Here is a 21079-nt window from a genome sequence, read left to right on the forward strand (position 1 = left end):
GGACTTTGGCTCCTTTTTCCACATTGACCTCTTGAAAGCGGGATCTGGTCAGAAAAAGAAGAGGAAGCAAAGGTGCAAGGTCGGAGTGAGATGCTGAAGGAGGACGAATCAAGAGTCACTGGCCAGGAACAGTCTGTTCGTTTTGGCAAAGCTGCTCCGCAGGTTGACGCGCACACACACCCGTTGTTTGTCTTGGAGAATGAGCCCAGCAGGCCACGCCAGGAGAGGAGAGCACCTTCCACAGAGCTAATCATCCCCCACCCCCAAATTCCCCTCCCTCCCCACTGCCTGCCTACCTGCCTGCCTGCCTGCCTGCCTGCCTGCCTGCCTGCCTGCGCCAGTCACAACACGCCGGAGAGCCGCGGGGAGTTCCGAGAGGACGCGGGCGCACAGACCGACTCCAGATGATGTCCAAAAGCTCCAGCTCCAAGCTGCCCTCCCCCAGGAAGGAATGCCCCGGCACGGCCGCTCGAGCGCAGAGCGTGGGCGAGAAGCCGAAGAAGGCGGGCACAGGCGGCCTCTTAAGCGGACACAAAGCGCCGAGCCAAAAGGGCCCGCCGGGCGAGGCCGGAGCCGCCGCTGCCGCTGCCGACACCGTAGAGTCCGTCATCCCTGGGAAGAGTGGAAGCAAAGTGTGGAGCCGCCATCACAGCAGTAAGTGGAATCCTCAACTTGTATTGGCTCACTTTGAAGTGGGGCCTTCTCGTCTTTCACTTGTTCTGTTCTTGTTGCTTCAATCCTCCTTTAACTCTGGCCATCTTCTTAGCCTGAAGGAAAGGCACTTGCTGCTAAAGGTTCTTCCAAGGTACTTACTACCTTTTCAAATCACAACAGACAATTGCTTTTTTGTCGCGAGAACTAGCGGCAAATAGCTCCGACCGAACAAAGGACTCTTACCGTTCCCTTTTGACTCTCGCTCGACTCGGCGGGGCGCCGACTTTCACGCTGGCGTCGGGAATGGCAGCGCCTTTCCAAAAGTCTGCTATAGCTTCCTATCAGCGGAGGAAGGGCCATTTTAGTCTTTGGCTCCGAGAGGCCGGCCAAAAGGGGCTGAACTTAGTTGGTGAAGAGAGTTGACACAAGGAGGTCAGGAATGCGAGCAGGGCATGCTGGGGAATCAACAGCCCAAAAAAAAAGCCTGCTTGTGGGGTACAAGAAGGGTGGGGGTTGGGCAGCTTTCTACTGGAAACCAGATGTTTGTGGGAAGACAAATTAGGCGGCTGTCTCTTTGTGAGGCTCTGAGCCAGAACCAAACCCTGGCCACGGGCTCACGGACGAGACGAGGCAAAGACGATAAGCGTGCGGGACAGGTGACATTTCCACCGTGCCTACCGAAGCTTCGGAACTGACCGCCGCTCCACACCGAGCCCAATTTCACACCTGCAAGGAGAATCCAATAGAATAGGACCTTGACCAAAGGATCTGGCTTTTCATTTCATTCACGCTCGCTTGGCTCATATCATTTGGAAACGCGGGCCCTGGCATGCTAGGATTCGCTCACGAGACCCGGCGGCCGGCCGGTTGGCCGGCCCGTTGGCCGGCCAGTTGGCCGGCCCAGCCATCTCTTTGGGTGATGACTCACGAAAAGCTCAGCGAGCGTGTCGCGGCGCGATCCCAGCTCTTGCTTGTGCAAGAAGATGACAAAAGGATTTCCATTCTTTTTGTTGGGACACATGTTGGGAGAGAGTGAAAATGAGAAGATGAATTGCATTCTTTGAATTTGTTGGACAATTCTTTTGACTTGGCCACATCTTCAGCACTACCGGTGAGGAGTGCAACAAAGGAGACCTTTTAAAAAGCTTTGATTCCAAATGCAACCCCTCTGAGTCATTGGAGACGCAACGGACTAATGATGCGTTGCTTGCTTGCTTGGTGGCCCGCAGTCTCACATTTGCAAATGAGCAGACCTGACTCAGGCCTCGAAACAGAACAAGTGTGGATTGTAAATTCTTCCCACTAGGCACTGACAGCAGTGTTTTTTTCTCATCCGTGGGTATAATTTCCAGTGTTGTTGTTTTTTTTTTTTTTCTTTCTTCCCTTCTCCTCCTTGGCTGCAGAGGCGGGAGCCTGTTGAGGTGATTGGCTGCAGCTGGAGAGTGAATTAAAAGAAAAGTGGCCATCTAATGGAAGACCACCATGGTGTTGCAACTCCATTTGTTGAATTATATCTTCTGAGTTGTCAAAAGTTGTGTTTGTTCTTCAAAGGATTTGGCAGCTCTTCAACTGCTTCTTTTTCTTTAGTCTCATTCAAGCTGAAAATGAAGTCCCAGAATTTGTTTGGGGTTCCACCGGGACCATCACCATAACCTTTTATTTTGGCTGTGGACTTGTGAACATTATGAACATTGTGAACCGTGTGGTTTCCAAGAACCGCTTAAGGTTTTTTGGACTGCAGGCCTTTTGTCCTACCCCCCCCTATTTGTCTTTTGCTGTTCAGTTTCACATGCTCGTCACCGCCTCTGTTTGGTCTGATCCAATGTCGGAATCTGCAAGTATTGACTACAGCCTCGTTGGCTGGCTCACTGATAGCAAGTTAGGGGCAAAAAAGCCACCTTAGATGAGGGCCTGCTTGCCGGCCTGCCTGCCTGCCTGCCTGCCTGCCTGCCTGCCTGCCTGCCTGCCTGCCTGCGAAAGTGTCCTTGAACTGCTCTGGGCGCCAAAGCTGGTGTCAGAAAGCCAACAAGTATTTACAAGTCCCGAGGCCGCTAAGAAAACCAAACGGGATGCGTCAAGGCAGGCAGGCAGGCAGGCAGGCAGGCAGGCAGGCAGGCAGGCAGGCAGGCAGGCAGCCAGGCAGCCAGGCAGCCAGGCAGGCAGCCAGGGAGGGAGGGAGGGAGGGAGGGAGGGCTGTGCGTCAGATTTATTCCCGACGCATTGCACTCGGAGCAAAATCCACTTCCTGCCCACCTTTGAATCTCTCGCTCTCTTTCTCAGCTCCTTCACATAATTGCTCCTGGAGGCTCCTTGCTCTTCTAGCACCTGGCAGGCAGCTGGCGCCCCCTGCTGTCAAAGCCATGGGATTTGAACTTGAACCCTTCATCTGACTCATGTGGCGGGCATTACGTCAGTGAGTCGCGTAACGTTTCCACTTTTATCCCTCCGAGCGTGACTTGTTCAATGAGGAATTTCTGACTTAACGCCCAGATGGTTTGGCTTCTCTCATCGCTTTTGTATAAACCGCTCCAATCATTGATTGAATCATTGATTTGGGGATAAGTGCCGCCCTTCCTTTTGCTCTCAGATCAGGGGGATTTTTTGGGAGAAAGGGAATAATGCGCTTTGGCCCGGCGATGAAGTCAGCGGTTAGACATTCGAGCTTGTCAACGAGACGGCTCAGCCCGGCCGCGTCGCTAAGCTGCGGGGGAGAGGATGGGGAGGGAGGGAGGGAGGGAGGGAGGGGTTCTGCTGAGCCGGGGGCTTTAAATTGCTTCAGAAAACTGAGAAACATACGGTGATGTCAAAAGTGGCTTTAGAGCGGAGGGGAGCAGCTCACTTGGGGCTTTGGCCCATCGGAGGCTAAATATACGGAAACGGCAGCTCCTGGGGGGGGGGGGCGGGGTGGAGGGTGGCGGCGGCGGCCAAGGCCTTTTAGGCCCTTTTGATCCCCCCCCGCTCTCGCTTTCCATATCACTTTGCTAGGAACGTGGCCCGCAAGCTAATGCTAACGTGAGCCAGCAAGAGCCTGACTTGTGGCTCTTTCTCACGCCTTTGAAATCTATTTGGGTACGAAACACAAATAGCCGAGGAAGGATTTCCATTTTGCTAACGTCTCACCAGCATCTTTAGGAATAAGCGCATTTTGTGTGGCTAGAAGAGAAGAGTCTGTACAGGAGAGTACAGCCGCCCCTCCCACCTTTCCTCACTCTAACATGTGATGCCCAGACTAAACACCAAGATGAACGTCTGCAGAATCCAAGCTGGCAAGCGAGGTGGCGCGATGGGCCTCGTGGCTCCGCTGATGTGCGCTCGGGAACAATTAAGGACGGCTTTTGGAACAAAAACGTGGCTCGAAAAGATAACGAGTGGCTCTTTTTGGTTTCACCGCTAAGATAATTGCAGTGAATTACAAATGAGGTTTTATTTTCATAGTTGAGCACATCAGAGCTGAACTGGGACCAGGTTCGAGCTGAGCTCTCGGCAGGTCAGGTCAGGTCAGGTCAGGTCAGGTCAGGAGGTGTTGGCGCAATGATGGTGTTGACGAGGCCAAACAAAAGCTCAGTGTGCTCCCGTCAAACTGCCTCCTCCCACTCGTCACCTCCCGGCCCCGCACCCCCAAATCTCACCTCGGAACTGGCCGCCCGACTTACGCTTGGGCGGAGGCAGAAAAGCCGCTAAAAGGCAGGCAGGCAAGCAGGCAGGCAGGCAGGCAAGCAGGCGCCTTGTCTTTGGAATTGGGCAGCTCTCAACTTGAGCCTCGTCGAGGTTTGTAACAGCAAACTGCTGGCTTTGGCGAGAAAGTTCCAGACGCATGGAAAAAAAAAAAAAAAAAAAATCTTCAGCGTGCTCCCCCCCTCCTAATTCAAAAAACCGATTCATCCTCGTCAGACATTCAAGCTGGGAGTCGAGCACCGGTTTTGGTCCGCACTCTCTCTTGCGGGCATACATGTGACAAGCCTTTGCCAAAACAATGGCCGAGCGAAAGGGAGGGAGGGAGGGGGGGTGAGCACTTTTGTATGGCTGACCTGATTGGAGCATAAGCAGCAGCCCAGGAAGTAAGAAAGCGAGCGAGCAAGCGAGAGAGAGAGAGAGAGAGAGAGAGAGAGAGAGAGAGCGAGAGAGAGGGGAGGCAGTGGGAGTTGGGAAAAGGAGCGGAAAAAGTTTTTGGGACTGTTGCGTTTGGACGCTTAATCGTAAAGGTGAGTGCCTCACCTCGCCGCTACCATCAATTGTGTACATCTTGCAATGACTTATTGTCATTTGCATGGCAAAGGCAATTTCCTTTGGGGATCTTTGTCTTTCCCTGCTCGTTTGCTTCCGTATGCCTGCCGCTGAAAGCTTGTTTTGCATTTGGGTTGTTGTGTTTTTGCCCTGATCGGAACTGCAGCCAACCGTTCGTTCAGTGAAGCTGCTTTCTGGCTGTGTCTAATTAAACTAAAGGGGGGTTGTTGGGCGGGGGGCTCCAAACAAGAGATTGTGCGTTAAGTCAACCAAGCGTTTTGTTGCATGCGTCGGCCGCCGCATAGTCATCCCTCCTGAGAAGCTGGCTGGCTGGCTGGCTGGCTGGCTGACTGCCTGCCTGCCTGCCTCCCTCCCTCCCTCCCGCCCTCCCTCCCGCCCTCCCGCCCTCCCGCCCTCCGTGGATCACGAGGAAGCCGACAGTCAACGGCTGACTGCGGCTCAGGCTCGCGTGAGATTTGGATGTCCGAGTTTGCTCAGGGGGCGAGCAAGGTTTTTCCCACGAGGGGAGACTCGCTCGCTCCTTCTCCGACGGCGGCACTGATGTCGTCACGGAAGTTCCAGCAATGTCCTGTATTTTCTACTTATTGCCACAATCTGTGTGTAAAAGGGACTTTGGCCTGAGCGCTTTCCCGCTACTGTCAATTAATCTCATCTGGAAAGCTCCAAATTTCAGCTTTTTTCCATCCTTCAGTGGATTTGCAGATGCAGGACAGTCTCAGTCTCTTGTTATCAGTGAGACGGAACCTCATCATTGGCCGTGGTCGTCTCTCCCGAGTTTCCTGCGTGCTGATGTTATGAAATGGAAGGCGACGGCTGCAAGTGGAATTCGGCCAAGCCGTCAGTCTGTTCTCCCGCCCGCCCGCCCGTCCGTCTTGAAATGCCATTATATGAGCAAACAGCAGCAGCAGATTCTGTCTTGGGTATGGGGCTGGTAGACCAGGTGTTTGTCTGCGCTGTCGTTTCTCATCGTGGCGAGGAGCCAACTCGCGCTCACATCGCATGACTGCTTCTGGAGCTGCTTGAATTAGCTTGTGTAGTAGATACTTGGATTAGCATTGCGCTTTCTTTGGATCTTTATGACCTCACTCACTCACTCACTCGCTCACTCGCCCGCCCGCCACTTGTTTCTCAGACTCCATCTCCTTTGTCGCTTGCCTTTGACGGGAGCGGAGGTCCGAGACAAATGTCCCGGGGCGTGAAAGGACGCTGGCCCGCCTGGCGCTCTTCTGGCGCTATTAACCTGCCAAGCTCTTTTTCCTCTAGTGTAAACAGAAGCCAACCCCTTTTAGAAGCGTAGCGAGTAGTTCTTGCTCGCCTCTTCGCAAACAGATGAAGGTCAAGGAAACAATCTTCAGCAAAGTTACCATTGGAATGAAGCGTCTCTTTTCCGCCGACTCTGGGATGTTTTTGTTCGCGAGAGCTATTTTTGGCCAAGGCTGCCTTGTGTCTGTGCGCGATGTGTTTGGAGAACTCCTTCCTGCTCAGACTGATAACTGGACAGCATTGTGTAAATCCCCAACTTGATGCAAAGTATAGTGTATATACAAACATCATGGCTTCCCGTCTATTTTGACGCACGCGGCCAACCCAGAAACGTATGGTTCAAAGCAAGCCCTGAAGCCTTCGTGCAGTCCAGAGAACGTCGGTGTTTAGCGTCGCCACGTAGCGCCGCAGTAGTTTATTTGGAGTGGGCGCTACGTAAAGACCTGGGTGCCAGAAGATGGCGTCCGTTGGCTGAGCCTCACTTCTTTTGGGGGCTCTCCACTTTGTTTCCACAGTAGGCGTTTGCGGTCTCCAAGTCGCTCTCCAAGTCTAGACGGCACCCCAGAGTACGTCTTGAGCCATTCCCGCCTCACCTCACCTCACCCGCTCGCTCTACAGTTACCGGCGCTAATAAAAGCTAAACGATTCCCCAGCGTGTAAATGTTTAGGTATGCTTTTTGCGGGCGCAAAATGAGATCAGAACCCAGACGGGCCTCTCGTATCTTTTCCCCTCACGAGACGTTTTGGCAAACTGTGGCCGAGATGTATTGGCTCATTAGGATTCTTGGAAGAAAGCCAAGACCGCGGCCCGGCTTCTCCATTCCCCTAAGATGGCGACGGCGCTACCTTAGGCAACGTTCCGTTCCGTAACCTTTCCGTTCATTTTCAGAACGGCAGGAAAAAGGCCTCGCAAACACACCACGGGATCTTGGTGTACTTTATCGCCTTTGTTTTCGAGGTTTTCTTCCTTCCGCAACAGTTTTCTTGGCAGCGGTGCAGCTGCCGCCCCCCGCCCCTTGGGTTATGGGAAAGAAAATGGCACGTAAAGCTCCAAAAATAGATAATTGAATTCCAGCAAAACAAATGGTCCATTCAGCTCTGACTTGTTGAAGAGGAGCTTTCGTGTTATTCGACGCATCCCGTTGAGTGGGTCGCCTCTGACAGCTCGATGGATAGGACTTGCTCTGTGGGGCCGCGGACAGACTTCATTATAGTCACTATCGCACTTTGGCTTTAGCGTATCCATAATGCATGGCTTCCTCGCAATCACGCTTTCCGACGCGCTGTGTCGCTACGCCAAAACCAAAGTCGCCGTTGTTCCCAAATCCCATTTAGGGGGAGCGTAATTGCAGAGTCACGGCAAACTAACCGGTGGCGACCAGATTTGACCTCCGGAAGATTTTTTTTGCTCAACTCTTCTGTCTGTAGGGAGACTCAATCCATGGCTTGTTGCTTTGTTTTTGGGCGGGTTGCTTGTTACAGCTGGCGAGGCTTACCGAGCCACGTGTTTTAGAGGCAAGGTCGTGGCTCGTAAATGGCCGACAATCCGCCGAAAGATACTATAGCGCCGTCTTGAAGCCGAGGGGGACCGTAACGCATCGTTTCCGGTGAGCGCAAGCAAAGCCATTTGTACATAAATCCGCCTGTCGTTAGAATAATCGGATCGTTATTAAGACGGGCCGATGGTTTTCGGACAACGAGGAGGGAAGGACGTGTCGGACGGCGCGCCGACAAAAGACATCAAGATTCCAATAAACAATGGTTTTAATTGGGAGCGGTGAGACCATCTTGGGGCTTAGAGGCGTACCTCGTTAAAAAGAGTGACGGTGGCGTTCCACTTTCCTGCCTTTTCTAAAAACACACACAAATGGTTTCTTTGATAGCTTGGCCAGATATCAAAGGAGCATTTGCTTGCACCGTAACTCCTCCCACGTGGCACAACAATTTTGTTCCAATCGGCTCGGCGAGTGCGGCAAGCGGGTGCAAGTGTGCGAAGTTTCAAATGAGGGTTTGAATTGAGATGTTCTAGCTGTGACGTATTTGCGCAGCGCTGGCTCGTAAAGCTGCGTCATGTCATGTCATGTCCTCCCTTCGGTAAGCTGAATTCGCCGCCGCCGCCGCCGCCGCTTTGATCAGCAAAGAGTCCCGTCGCTAATCCTCTTGAGCTGTGGATGTTTGCCCGGGACGCACAGACTTTCCTTTCCAAATGTGATTAAAAAACAGATGCAAAGGCCCCACCAAAAAAAAAAAAAAGTTGGAACCGGAAGTGACATAACGCTGACGTGTGCAACTTCTGATGCCTTGCCACCCATTTGGAACATCACATCACAACATTAGATGACTTGTGACGGAAGAAGAGGGAGAAAAGAAAGGCACTTGAACGTCAGCCTCATCCCCCCCCTCCATGACATCACTGGTGGAGTTCTGGGAGGGTGGGGCTGTCCCCTGAGGATGATGTCATCCATAACCAATCGGCGCATACCTAGGAGACTTGTTCCCGAGTTGTGGAGCCTCTAACATGTGAATTTTCATTTGAAAACATCCTAACTATTTGTAGCATAGAAGTTCTGATCTTTTGCTAAACACATTTTCCCACACCGAGCTGACTCCCTCCCTCCCTTCCCCCCCAAGATCCAGATATCAAGCTTCAGCCCTCCATCTTGAAGAGTTTAGGAAGACTTCAGGTGAGAGAACTGGGCTCCAATTCCTTCACCCGGCGGCAGCTGTTCCGTGCATTTAACGCCCGCCCCCTCTTAGTTGGCCCAGAGAGCGCCGTTGCCACGGGAGACCGGCGAGGCATTCGAGTCTCCCTCCACACACTCGGAGCCCAAGTTAATGAAGTGCACATTAACACACGCTCAGCTCGGCGCTGCTCAGCTCGGCTTAGTTAATGAACGGCAAAAGACGGACTGGAGCGACTCCCTGATCGCTTCACAGCGCGTGGACTGATCAGTGTTTGCAAGTTGTGAGTGTAAGAAATGAATGTGACCTTTGGCGTTGCGCCTCCGGCCGGCCGGCTGGACTTTGCGACATCTCCGGAGTGGCTTACCTGTGGCCAAACTGACTGAAAGTCACATTTGAGCTGCTGCTTTGTAGCGCAGGTTGCTCATTTTCAAGCTTTTATTTCATACAGACAATTCAGCTGTGTAAAAATAAATCCTCATCATAATAGCGCTGGTTGTTTATTTCCAATGAGCTAAACCATTGAGTAGCATTTTTGGTGGTGTTGTTTTTTTTAGGTCCGAGTCAGCACTTTGTGTATCCAGAGGCTTAGTTGCACGGCAGAGTTTGGCACGAGCACGGGGCTGGCTTCATTCCTGCGTACGGCCGGCCGACAGGTGGAGGCTCGCCAAGCTGGATGTTCAAACTGCATAATTTACTCGTGGAACCTTTGTGATGCTGTCAGAGAGGGGGGGGGGGGGGGGTTAACATGTGGAATGCTAAGGGGAGATTTTGGACTACAGGCTGTAATTTTCGGTTGTGGTTGGATACATTTTACTCTTTAGGACAGCGCTTGTCAAAACTGGGGTAGAAAAACAAAGATCTTTATAGTTTATCATTTAAAACCATGCCTCCCTCGAAAAAACTAGAACTGATACTAAAACGGATACAAACTTAACTAAAAGTACCTCAGCAAAAAAATCAAATCTGCTGGAAAAATTAAAAAGGCCCAAAACAAAAGCAAGAGCAAAATCCCAACGATTCTCTAAGCCCGCTCTGTACCTAAAAGCTGTGAATTTCATTTGATGATGCTAGCTAGGCAGCATCTGCAAAGCAACAGGTTGGAGCCTGTTCTCCGGAGCTTTCCACCTCCATTTAAGGGCATTGCAAGACGCCATGGCCAACAAAAACACTTTGGCAAAGAGCCCCGCCGGGGCTGAAAGTGGCGCCGGAGCGGACGCGCCCTCTCCCATTTGGACATTAGCCGTCGGGTCGGCCGTGCGCTGGGACCAGCGCTCCCAATTACACGGCTCGCCCCCCCCTCCAACCCTCCTATTGATCGTGTTGCTTTCCACGGACCACCGTGAAGGTGCGCCAATGTCGCGGCGTCGGATCGATTCCCAGCCGCTACGGGCCAATGAGCTCATGAGGGTTGGCGGTGAAAGATACATAATATTGCATTGAAGACCAGACGTGACCAAAACGGCAGCGGCTGGGTTCTTCTCCTACCGGGTGGGTTCCTAATTAGGAGCAAGCGCTGTCGGCTTGGGAGAGGATTTGCTTAGGCTCGGTTCTAGCTCAAATGATAGCGCTCAAGAATCAAAGTCCAAGGATTTAACATGACACCTGTTCATTATTGTTGTTGTTGCAAGTGTTCTGGCGGTGTTGACACGCACTCTGTGCTTGCCGTAGATGTTCCGAGGAGTGCGAGGAGGAGCCTGGTCGCACTTTGGCCTGGAATGCAGTTGACTTTCTAAATCCCCCAGCAGTCTATCCTGGGGTGAGGGAGGGAGGGAGGGAGGCAGGGGGGCAGGGCCTATCTCAAGCCCCCCATTTTTGTCCACGTGAGCTGCTCCTGGAATCTCAAAGCAATTTTGGCCAGCGAGCAGCCAGTCAGAGGCTCAACCGGAGATCCGTCCCCTCTTTTGCGCGATGGAGGAAGAAATGCCAGATGAAGATTGTTCCTTTGTGGAAGGTAATGAGTTGTTGTTATTTGAGTTTTCGCATAGCACCCCAGCCGGCCGGCCGGCCGGCCAGCCGGCCAGCCACCGACCGGTGAGCCCGGTACACTTTGACTTTGTTTTTGTCTGCTGAGTGTAATTTAGTGAGCGGTGAGGGGGAACTGTTGGGGTGTTAAAAATAGCTCTCCAAGTACACCAGACGTGCCGTGGCCCCGAATTAGAGCAGGAAGTTGGGCGGGAGGTGCCGTGCAGGGTGTTTGGGACCACGGCCGGCCGCCGCATGCTTATGCACCGTCGTCGCTGTTTTTTGTGTGTTTGCCCATCAAAGCTGGGATTCTTCAAAAGATTTGCAGTTCGAAGCGGGATCATCAAATTTGCATCAGGTTTTCCTCCAATTTGCTTGAGTTCAAAGGCTGCTTGAGCGCAAACGGCATGGCGTCTGCAAAACATTTTCCCGTAAGCGACGGGACCTCTGCAAACGTAAACCTTAACCCATCGGCACGTTAGCTTCATTCTGTCATCTTGAGTTTATTTTCCCCTTTCTATGCTTTGACATTTTGTGTTTACAAGGATCAATCCACATCTGGTATTTTTGGAGAAATGGGCCATGATGATGATGATGATGATGTGTTTCTTGCGCTGTCAAGCGGAGACGCTGTTTATGCGCGCAAACGCTCGGACGACTGCGAGGAGACAACTCGGCGCTCCAAAAGTGGAAAACTCAAGTGGCGCTCTGTGGTGACAATTGTCATAAATAGAAAAAAGAGAAATAGCATTTGTTCCCTGGGTAGCGCCACTTGACAGTTAGATAAGATAAGAAGCCTTTATTGTCATTGTATGGTGAGATGAAGAGACCAATAAAACAAGTCAAACAGAGCATACACCGTATACGGTGCAGAGGACATTTGATGTGAAATTTCTAACCATAACGGTGCAATGCCATAGGCGGATGGACAGATGGACGGACGGACGGACGGACGGACAGGTTGTGTGCAGTAGCAGCAATGGCATTTGGACTTCAGTGCAGTGATGGCCTGCCTGTTCCTAAGTCTGTTTGTTCTGGTCCAGCGGTACAAGGTCTCAAGCAGCTTCTGGCACTAAACTTCTCGTCCAAATCACTTTTCATCTTCCAAACATTTCTCGACTGGCCTACGAGTATATAAAAGATGGAGTCCAAGTATATTGAAGAGCCTTGAAGAATACATAGTATATCCCCTTTCATGTGTCTTGACCTTGTGCGTTTTGTACGTTCAGAGCAGACCAAGAGCAACCTCAGGGTCACCTCCCCGGAAGACGCCGCGCGCAGGCAGGCCTCGCCAAATGGGCTGCCCGCTTCCAGGGCAGCAGACGCCAAAGATCGCGCCGTCCCGCGGAGACACACGTTAGGGGGCGCCCGCGGTAGCCGAGAGATCCTGGCCATGCAGCCGCCCGACATGGACAAGAAGAGGGAGGCCTTCCTGGAGCACCTCAAGCACAAGTACCCCCACCACGCGTCGGCCATCATGGGCCACCAGGAAAGGCTGCGGGAGCAGGTAAGATCGGCTCCGGAATGTGAGTGTGTGTGTGTGTGTGGGGGGGGGCATATTGCTGAAATTGCATCGGCGACTCGTGGAGGCTGCCGATGCTGTGCACCGATACTTAAAGGAAAAAAAATCTGACAAAGTGACTGTGTGTAGGCAAAACAATGAAGGTAATGGTGACTTTGGCATCTGGCCATGACGGACGCTCCAGGCCGTGATGGACGCTCCGGGCCGTGTTTCCCTTGGTGGTGGCTTGCGAAGCACTCGGTGCCCGCGGTGTCATAAAACAATTCCTCTTACTATTTGACAACAAACACTTCTAAAAGATGACACGCATGCAAGTTAAACATAAGCAGGCAGTGCACTGGATGTAAAACAATTGTACAGTTTGAACATTGAATTGAGTGATTATTTCACCTACCACAAGGGGGAGCAAACACTAAATAAATTCCTCTGATTGTGATGTAGCATCCCGTCATCATAAATCTGACATCGTATTTTTTCCAAGCAAGAGAGCAAATCTTAATTGTTGAAGAATACGGTACTAAGGTGCTTTTTTTAGTGCTGCTTTTGTTTTGAGTCACCTAGTGTCTGGCAAATGTGTGAGCGCAGCAAAATGCACTTTGCTGTCGCGAGCTTGTCAAACAGGTAGGTTCAGTCAGCTGCAGCCCGGCTGGATTGGCTAGGCCGGCCGGGCCGGGCCGGGCTGGGTGGAGTCACGGCCGGTCGCCATGGCGACGCCGTGTGATGTCACCACTGGAGGGGGCTCGCTGGTTAGAGCTTGACTTGCAGCAGCCTGCCTGCCTGCCTGCCTGCCTGCAAGAGAAAGAGGTGTCGAGACTGAGCTGAGCCATGGTCGCACAGCAGAGTTTGCGCGTGGATTATGGCTTTCTTTGAAATGAGCACAACAACTTCTTCCACACTCCGACTACAATTATTTGTTTACCAGTGAGGTAGGTTGCGATTCTTTTCCCTTCCTCTGAGTCCAAGTTGCGTTTGTTAGACGTGCGCAGACTCGTTTGGCAACTTGCTCGCTGGGCAGGTGCTTGTTGGCTCCATTGCAAAATGACCCAAGAAAAAAAAAAGAAGTTGTTTGGGGTTATTAATGGGGAAAACTGTGCTTGTGGGTGTTGCAACATAATCTATATAATCATTTGATAAGGGTGTCGTTTTGACGCAAATTGTTTTGCATCGGTTCAAGAAAAGAAACGAGCGTGTTCTCATTTGTTTTGGCAATATTGCAACAGTGTTGCCATTTGAAGTGAAATCCAATGCGCTGCTGTCCTTTCAACAGTCCTACTTGTTGAAGAAATATTTTGGAAGTCATATTTAATAGTTGCATCTGCCATTGCCAAGCTCAGTATTTGTTTTGACTGTTGGGTTGCAATGTTTTTGTGTTGTGCCATAGTAATGCTCTTATGCACAATGATCTCCTAGTGGCAGAAATGCATGTTATCAACTTGTTTTGTATTATAGTTTACAATATTGGAAGTAGAATTATCATATAGTGTCATTATTTTCTCTTCTTGGCCTTTTTGCACATTATTCCGAATTTTGCAAATATTTGGGTGGGCTACAATGAGTCACCTTTCACTGCGTGATTAATCATAAAATCATTTTATTGTGATATGCTAGTTGTGGGTCTCCTTTTTTTGTATTTTATTTCAGATATTGTGCAGTTATATTTTTATAATACTCTCATGTTTATTTTTTCCACTTTATCATTATTTCTTATATTGTTCTGCTACCCCCCCACCAAAAAAAATGCTGCATCTTCAAAAAGAATTGGACAGCAGTAAGTGGTGTCACACTGCACCCTTTTATTCAAGCAAGACTGAATGGAAGTTTTTCCCACGCTGTGCCCCCCACCATACAGGAAGAGCAAACCCCGCTGGCGGCGGACGGTGCGTGCCTCGCGGGTGTAAAAAAACAAAACGGTCTCAGGAGGTTTGAGTTACTCGAGGCGGAGGGATTGAGAAAAGCCCAAGATATTATCTCAGGCCTAACTTCCTGAATTGTCACCTCCAGAGTGTTTGACTGAAATTGACATTTCTGTATCTGTCTGCCTCACAAAAGCCAGTCGTTTCATTTCCGGGGCCGTGAAAGACACGGATCACTGGAGATCAGATAACATCTACGCTGGCACCATTGACCCCTCGCAAACACACGCGCGCACAATTCCTTCCTTCCTTCCTTCCTTCCTTCCTTCCTTCCTTCCTTCCTTCCTTCCTTCCTTCCTTCCTTCCTTCCTTCCTTCCTTCCTTCCTTCCTCCTTCCCTCCCTCCCTCCCTCCCTCCCTCCCTCCCTCCCTCCCTCCCTCCCTCCCTCCCTTCCGCCTCTGTGCGTGATGAGCCGTGAATTCCGAGGTGAACAGTTTTGTTCGACACAGTCGAGCGGCCTTTTGAGACCGTTGGCGGACCGGTCTTGCATCCCTGGGATGTGATCATCCTTTGGCCCGTGAGAGCGGCTCACCAAAGACTTGACCTGTGCGGCGTGGCAGGTCAGGGAAAGGTGAGCTGCGTTCAAGTGCAGCGGGAACTCTGCATGCTTCTGTCCTCCTATGAAACTGCCACCGTTTCACATTTCCTTGTTACTTTGCCTGATCAAATATCGATGCGTCGGGTATGAACGTCACTTAGGTAGGACCGCTTTTTGTGTCTCCTGTGAAAGCTCTCGAGTTCATTTGTTGTCGGTTGCCTCCAAACTGCCCGAGACAAGAGGTCAGCTCATCTCCGTTTGTATTGCAAAGCTTAAGTCGGGCTATCGAGTGCAAAAAAGCGCCCGCTGGAAGGAGCTCAGACCCGATTAGCTGCTCTGATTAAGACACTTGTATTGTTGTGTTAAAAACAACAAAAAGCGCCGTCTGGCTTTCGTGGCTATCGGCGGCGATCAGATGCAGGCCAATCATCTGGCCTTCTGTCGGGAGGGGCTTAACCCCAGAGACGCACCGGATTAGACGAGACGAGGGGGCATCGGCGCCACTGCGCGCGCCGCTTGCCCCCGAAACCCCAGCGGGGGGGGGGGGGGGGGTTCACGGTGCACGCCGCCAACTTGCTCGCTCGTTCCGAGTCATTAAGACGGACGGCCTCTGCTACGAATTTTGCCGATGATTGGAAACAGAAGCTCTGCTAGCAACCGCGGTGACAATCCTTCCAGGATGACAATCAAAGATTGTTTCCTGCCTGCAGGAGTCCTTATTCTAGCGTCTTGAGATGTTCTCACCCGAGTAGACCTTTTCACATCAACAAACCCACGTGAAATTTGATCTTCAGCCGGTATGACTGGATGGAAGCGCTCCTCCTCTTTGTGTTCCACCATCGGTGCTGTGTGTTATTCTGGCCGATTAAAGGGCAAGTCCGGGCAGATTGGAGCAGTGTTACCCCGTCAGCAAATAGTTTGGAGGTGGCAAGAGAGGCAGTTTGGACCGAAGCCTGTGTGTGCGACTGTGTGTGTGTGTGTGTTTAGTCCATCACCTGCTGAGTGTCTTGCATAGACTGCCGTCTTATCTCCGTGGGATACGAGTAGTATCTTTTTATCTTCCGACACGGGAGATCCGAACGCGGGCACGAGTGTTGAGAGGCTTTTTGAAAATGCATAAGAAGGGTTAGGGCAGCGCAGCGCAGCGCAGCGGGTTGAGGTAGACCAGAAAGGAAACGAGTCAGGAACAGTTGTACAGAGAAAGTGCTACAAGGTCTAAAACAACACCCAGAGGAAGAACTGCTTTCCTCTAGACCAGGGGCTTTCCATTTGCACATGTTGGTTGGAGTGCCACACGTTTCCAATATGGTAAATGCTGCATAGTTTCATGTTTCTTTCTTTCCTCTATTCTTGATGTAAATGTTGTCATGCTAAAGCAATAGCAAATGTTAGCATGTTAACATTTTCCCCATTTGACACAGTGTGTGAGATGCAACTGGAGTTACTGTCTTGCTCTGTTATGGAGCCAAAAAGTCATCCGTTTGGACTTTTATCGACTTTTATGAGCATATTTGAATAGAAAACCCAAAATGAAAATAGCAGAGCCCTTGAGTGCTGTGCTGTTGTGTGTAAATGTTATTAGCATTTGAACAATTTGACATGGTGTGTGAGAGATGTAAGTCACCCGACTTTGCCCTGTCAAGTGCCGAGAGTGTTAACAAGTCATCCATTTGTACTTTTTGATGAACTTTTTATTTGAATAGAAAAGCAGAAAATGAACCTTGCAGAGCCACGGAGTGATCTCTGTTCCCGGCCGGCGGCAGCCGTGTCTGATGCTTACGCAAAGTTGACTCTTGAACGCCACTCGTTGGGCGGAGCGCGCGCTTGATGTCTGCCCGTGCTAACCGCGACTAATTTGGATACGCTTGCGAGCGTGAACTCGATCGGACCGCTCAGACGTCAGAAATGTCAGCGAGGTGGACGGGCACGTCATTCATCGTCTTCGCTGTTACTGCTCAGATGTGGAATGGCTAGGACAAAAATAAAAACAAAAGGAGCCTCCAAAAGTCCCGTTTGATTCCCGCCCGCTTAAATGAGCGAGTTGGCGCAAGTCCGAAAATCCATCGGCGGAGTTTAGAAGAGGAATGCATCAGAGGAGGGAATGGATGACCAGGGCCGTAATGGCCGTCATTAAGGAAGACAAAAAGAGGTTCTACTGCTCTGCTCCATGCAAATCTTTTTTTAGATTGTGATGTGCTGAAAGTAAGCGATTTGGCGCTGCTTTGGAAAAACACACCTCCTTTATGGAGTTCTTTGCAAAAGACAACTAAGTGCGCCTGAAGGGAAAGCAGATAAAAGGAAGCCAAAATGTGTGTTTTGCAATGCGTCCCGTCCCGTCCCGTCCCGTCCCGTCCCGTCCCGTGTGTGTTTTGGAGCGAGGAGGCTAACAAAGAGGGACACGCATGAGCGAGTAGGAGCCATTGTTCCAGAAAATGTGACCCCAGCCCAGGACATCCTGGAAACATTTCCGCCGCCTTATTTGTATGCTAGTCAAATCTCACAGGTCAGCGCAACGGCTTGCTTTTGAGCACATATCGCCACGCGCATGGAAAAAAAAAAGAAGAAAAAAAAAGCTTTCAAGCCAACGACCCGTCAGCCTTCGGCCGCTCGGCCGAGATGGCGCGATTAAAGAAAATTGCCGAGAGTAGCCCGCTGCGAGGTTATTCTAGTGTAATGTACCTGGCGACAGACAGCCCACGCAAAGGCTACCGCCACCAGATGCCCTTTTTTCCCAGCAAGAGGCAAGGCCTGGCTGTGAATTTGGGAAGAGACACTAGCAGCAATGCACACCCAAAAGAAAAGGTTCCATGACGCCCGGCTGTTGTAGAAAATTCCAAGGCGTTGCTATGGACGCACATGAATCTTTCAAAGCGCGTCGCACGTGTGGTTTCGGCCGAGTGAGCTGTGGACTGCGGGTCGCCTCTTCCTGTTAGCATGTTTTTAATCCCATATGTGAAGGAGTCATCGATATTGTCGGCAAAGCCAATCAAATGGATGATTCAAAGTGACCAAATTGTTAGACGTGAGGCGAAGCACTTTTGGCCAGGCCCCCCACCCCCCCATCAAGTTGTTGTTGTCGCCACGGCGCCCTCCGTTTGCTCCGATGAGCGCCTCGTTTTCCAATCTCGGGCCGCCCTCCCGCCGGCATTTGAATTTGCTCCTTTTCCTTCCCGTCAGTCTCTGCAGGCCATGCTCTCCTCCCTGCGCTCGGAGCTGGACATTCAGAGCTACTTGATGACCATCCGCTCGCCCGCTCACACAGTTAGTCGGCTCGACCGGGGTCTCTGCATTTTGCCGTGTGGCGCGCGCGCGTCTTGTAACGATACGCTACTTTATCACAAACATTTCAAATGCAAACATGTGTGACAAAGTAGCAGCATGTTTAATGGGAGCAATAGAAGGTCAGTGCATAAAGAGCCTACTGTTCCACGACCCCCCCGCCCCAGCACCGCCACTTCGTCCTCGCGGCGCAGATCGTCTTACCGACGGCACAAAAGCTGGGCGAGCTCCTCGGTCCTGTCCCACACACGGCCGTATGGAAGCTTCGCTTAACCAAGGCCCGATCCGATTACAAACGACGGTCACGTCTCGTAACTCCGTAAGGACTGGCTGCGACTTTTGTTTTGTCTGTGTGAGAAACTTTGCCACTTAATGCATCGTTTGTCCGACGTTATCGCATGTTGACGAAGGCAGAGCCGACAGAGTCGGTCGGACTTAACAGTTCTAGCACGGCTTGACAAACTTGCACTGCATGAGTTAGATCGATTGTTTTTTTTTGCAATAGTAACTTTTGTTCCAGATTCTTACTGCATTTTTTTGGGGGTCTTCCAGAGCAGAAGCCCCAAGCACTGCCCCAGCCCGCAGCCCGGTGTGGACGCCGACCACCTCTCCCTCACCTCCTTGGACTCGCTGGAGGCCATGTCCGAGGCGGACGCGCCGATGGGCTTCACCCGGGGCAGCCGGGTCCGCGCCAGCCTGCCCGTGGTGCGATCCACCAACCAGACCAAAGATCGATCGCTCGGTACGTTGGCGATATGTGTATGCTTTCACCAAAATCATTCTTCTTTTTTTTTTTTTTTTTTGCGTGTGAGTAGTTTTATTACCTCTGATAGTTGGCAAAGAGATGCTCTACGTCATTTGGGAGAGGGGGCAGGGGGGTTGTTATGGCGTGACAAGAGGGAGGGGCGGAGTGAAGCGGGGCTTTACTGCCTTGTCCCTCCCATGATGACACACACACACACACAAAACGCTCATCAGAAAATGTCTGCGCGACTTCTCGTCTGAGAGAGAATATGTGAGTATGGAGCTTTTGTGTTTTTAACTTGGATGGGAGGGATGTAAAGTCGCAAGGCCGTTTGCGATCGCAAGCAGGCTCTGTTCGTTCACCTTTGTCCTATTCCGTCAAACATCTGGATGCAGAGTGCCGACAGAGCGGCTCTCGGGGGGGGAGCCTTTAGCCGCCAGGAATGGGAATCTCACCGGCATCTGGTAGCTTTTACCAGCTCGCACTAAGTAAAAGCGCGCTTTGTTTGCTGTCCTCCTTCCTCCTGTCGCGCCAAACCTTTCCTTCTGGAAATTTGTCAGTGCGGTCAGTTCAGCTACTTTCTTTTGGCGTGGAATCTTCACCAGACATTTTGTTTCTGTCCGCTATTGTTTGCACAAGTGGGCGTGTCCAGACAGTCGCACTGCAGCTGCTTTTTCCAAAATCCTCCCACGTCTGACTTTGATTCTGGCCTGTCGGCCGGCCGGCCGGCCGGCCGGCCTGCCGGCTACCGGCCGCCCACCCCCCGCCCCCTCAGGCGTGCTCTACTTGCAGTACGGCGACGAAACTAAGCAGATCCGCATGCCCAACGAGATCACCGGCATCGACACGGTCCGAGCCTTGTTCGTCGGCGCCTTCCCGCAGATGCTCACCATGAAGATGTTGGAGTCGCCCAGCGTGGCCGTCTACGTCAAGGACGACATGAGGAACGTCTACTACGAGCTCAGCGACGTCAGGTGATACGTGTGCCGGAAATGAAACCGGATTTGAAGTCATTGGCTGATTGAGGCGTCGTCGCCGTTTGATTGTGCCAAATATAGCCTTAACAAACAAACCATTTGTCGGGCTCCGGCAATAACCGTGAGAATGCTTTGAAAAGAATTCATCCGATTTTTCATTGACATTTCAAAACAAACAAGCTATTCTGCTATTTCTTTGCTCAGAGCGCACCAGCACAGGCCCACTCGCCGTAAGCGGCCATTTTGTTATCTCTAAACGATAAGCGCTTCCACCTTTGAGGCCGCTTGTACTTTGGGCCCGACACGTTTATCAGGTGCTGTAAAATGACTTTTGCGCTTGCTGAAGGTTGGCACAAGTGTCCCTCCCGCCCCTCATAGTGAGATAGGGAGCGGAGCCGAGGTGTCGGGCTGCATTTGAAAGCACCATGGAGCGCAGCGGCGGCGGCCGATGGTCAATCCCCGTTTCGGGCTACGTGCCGCTGGCCGGGCTGGTCAAGAGGAGGAGCGGCCCGTTGCCACCGCGTCGGCCCTATTCCGACGGCGACGCCTGGGCCGCCTTCTTACCCTTGTGCGGCTCATCCCCCTACAGGAACATCACGGACCACTCCTGCCTGAAGGTGTACCACAAGGACCCGGCGCAGGCCTTCAGCCACGGGCCCCGGCCGACCAATGGCGACGCCAGGGTGAGCGGGCGCCCGCCCGGCCCATTTTCTTCCCTGGAACTGATTTTCAGATCCTTTCATACATATATCTTGATACAATACGCTGCTCGTTTCTTCTTTGTTGTTTTGAGGGGCTGGGACGCACGATTGCCATTTCAATTCATTTCAGTCAGAAAATGTGATCAATCTCATGGTGTCTGTACTCCTTTCCTCTTGTCCTGCAAGTTTAAATTGTGAAAGAAAATTGCATAGTATACTTTACAACAGGCAGTAATGGTTACGTAAAAGCCAGGCAGGCAGGCAGGCAGGCAGGCAGGTAGGGCAGCTTGTAAACAACACTTTCTTATCGTCATTCACTGGAAGATGGGTGTCGCGATAGCTCTGTCACTCTTTCACCCGTGTGCGCTTGAACCAGATACAAAAGTTACGTGTGGATGAGACGTGCGTGTGTGTCAATGCATTGCATCATGATACGAACCGGCATATAGTAGCCCGTACATCTAAGAGGACACTGGAAAGTTGAAGAGAAGCCCTAATTGAAAGCAAATGTTTGTGTCATTTGCCAAGCGCTGCTGATTCAACAAGCTCCCTTTCTGTGATCTCCAAGCTTTGAGAGATTTATGCGTATTGTGCA

At 51.5% G+C, this 21079-nt stretch overlaps 1 protein-coding gene across 14 annotated transcripts in view; it reads left to right on the top strand.

Annotated features, from left to right (window-relative positions):
* The first annotated feature begins 398 nt into the window (after nt 1-398).
* Nucleotides 399-21079, top strand: part of si:ch211-285f17.1 (sickle tail protein homolog) — a 31741-nt gene continuing 11060 nt past the window's right edge. The window contains exons 1-6 of one of the 14 annotated variants that reach the window (XM_049749002.2): nt 399-654; nt 12039-12316; nt 17960-18043; nt 18614-18803; nt 19582-19780; nt 20373-20466. In XM_049749002.2, coding sequence (XP_049604959.1) covers nt 405-654; nt 12039-12316; nt 17960-18043; nt 18614-18803; nt 19582-19780; nt 20373-20466 — 1095 coding nt within the window. In that variant the 5' untranslated portion in view covers nt 399-404. Of the gene's footprint in view, nt 655-4695; nt 4857-10639; nt 10799-11737; nt 11862-12038; nt 12317-12367; nt 13258-15352; nt 16091-17959; nt 18044-18613; nt 18804-19026; nt 19077-19581; nt 19781-20372; nt 20467-21079 lie in introns of those variants that run through there. The other 13 variants (XM_049748995.2, XR_011085674.1, XM_049748992.2 and 10 more) reach the window with 13 other exon arrangements.

This window comes from Syngnathus scovelli, chromosome 18, assembly GCF_024217435.2.
Source record: "Syngnathus scovelli strain Florida chromosome 18, RoL_Ssco_1.2, whole genome shotgun sequence".
Lineage (NCBI taxonomy): Eukaryota > Metazoa > Chordata > Actinopteri > Syngnathiformes > Syngnathidae > Syngnathus > Syngnathus scovelli.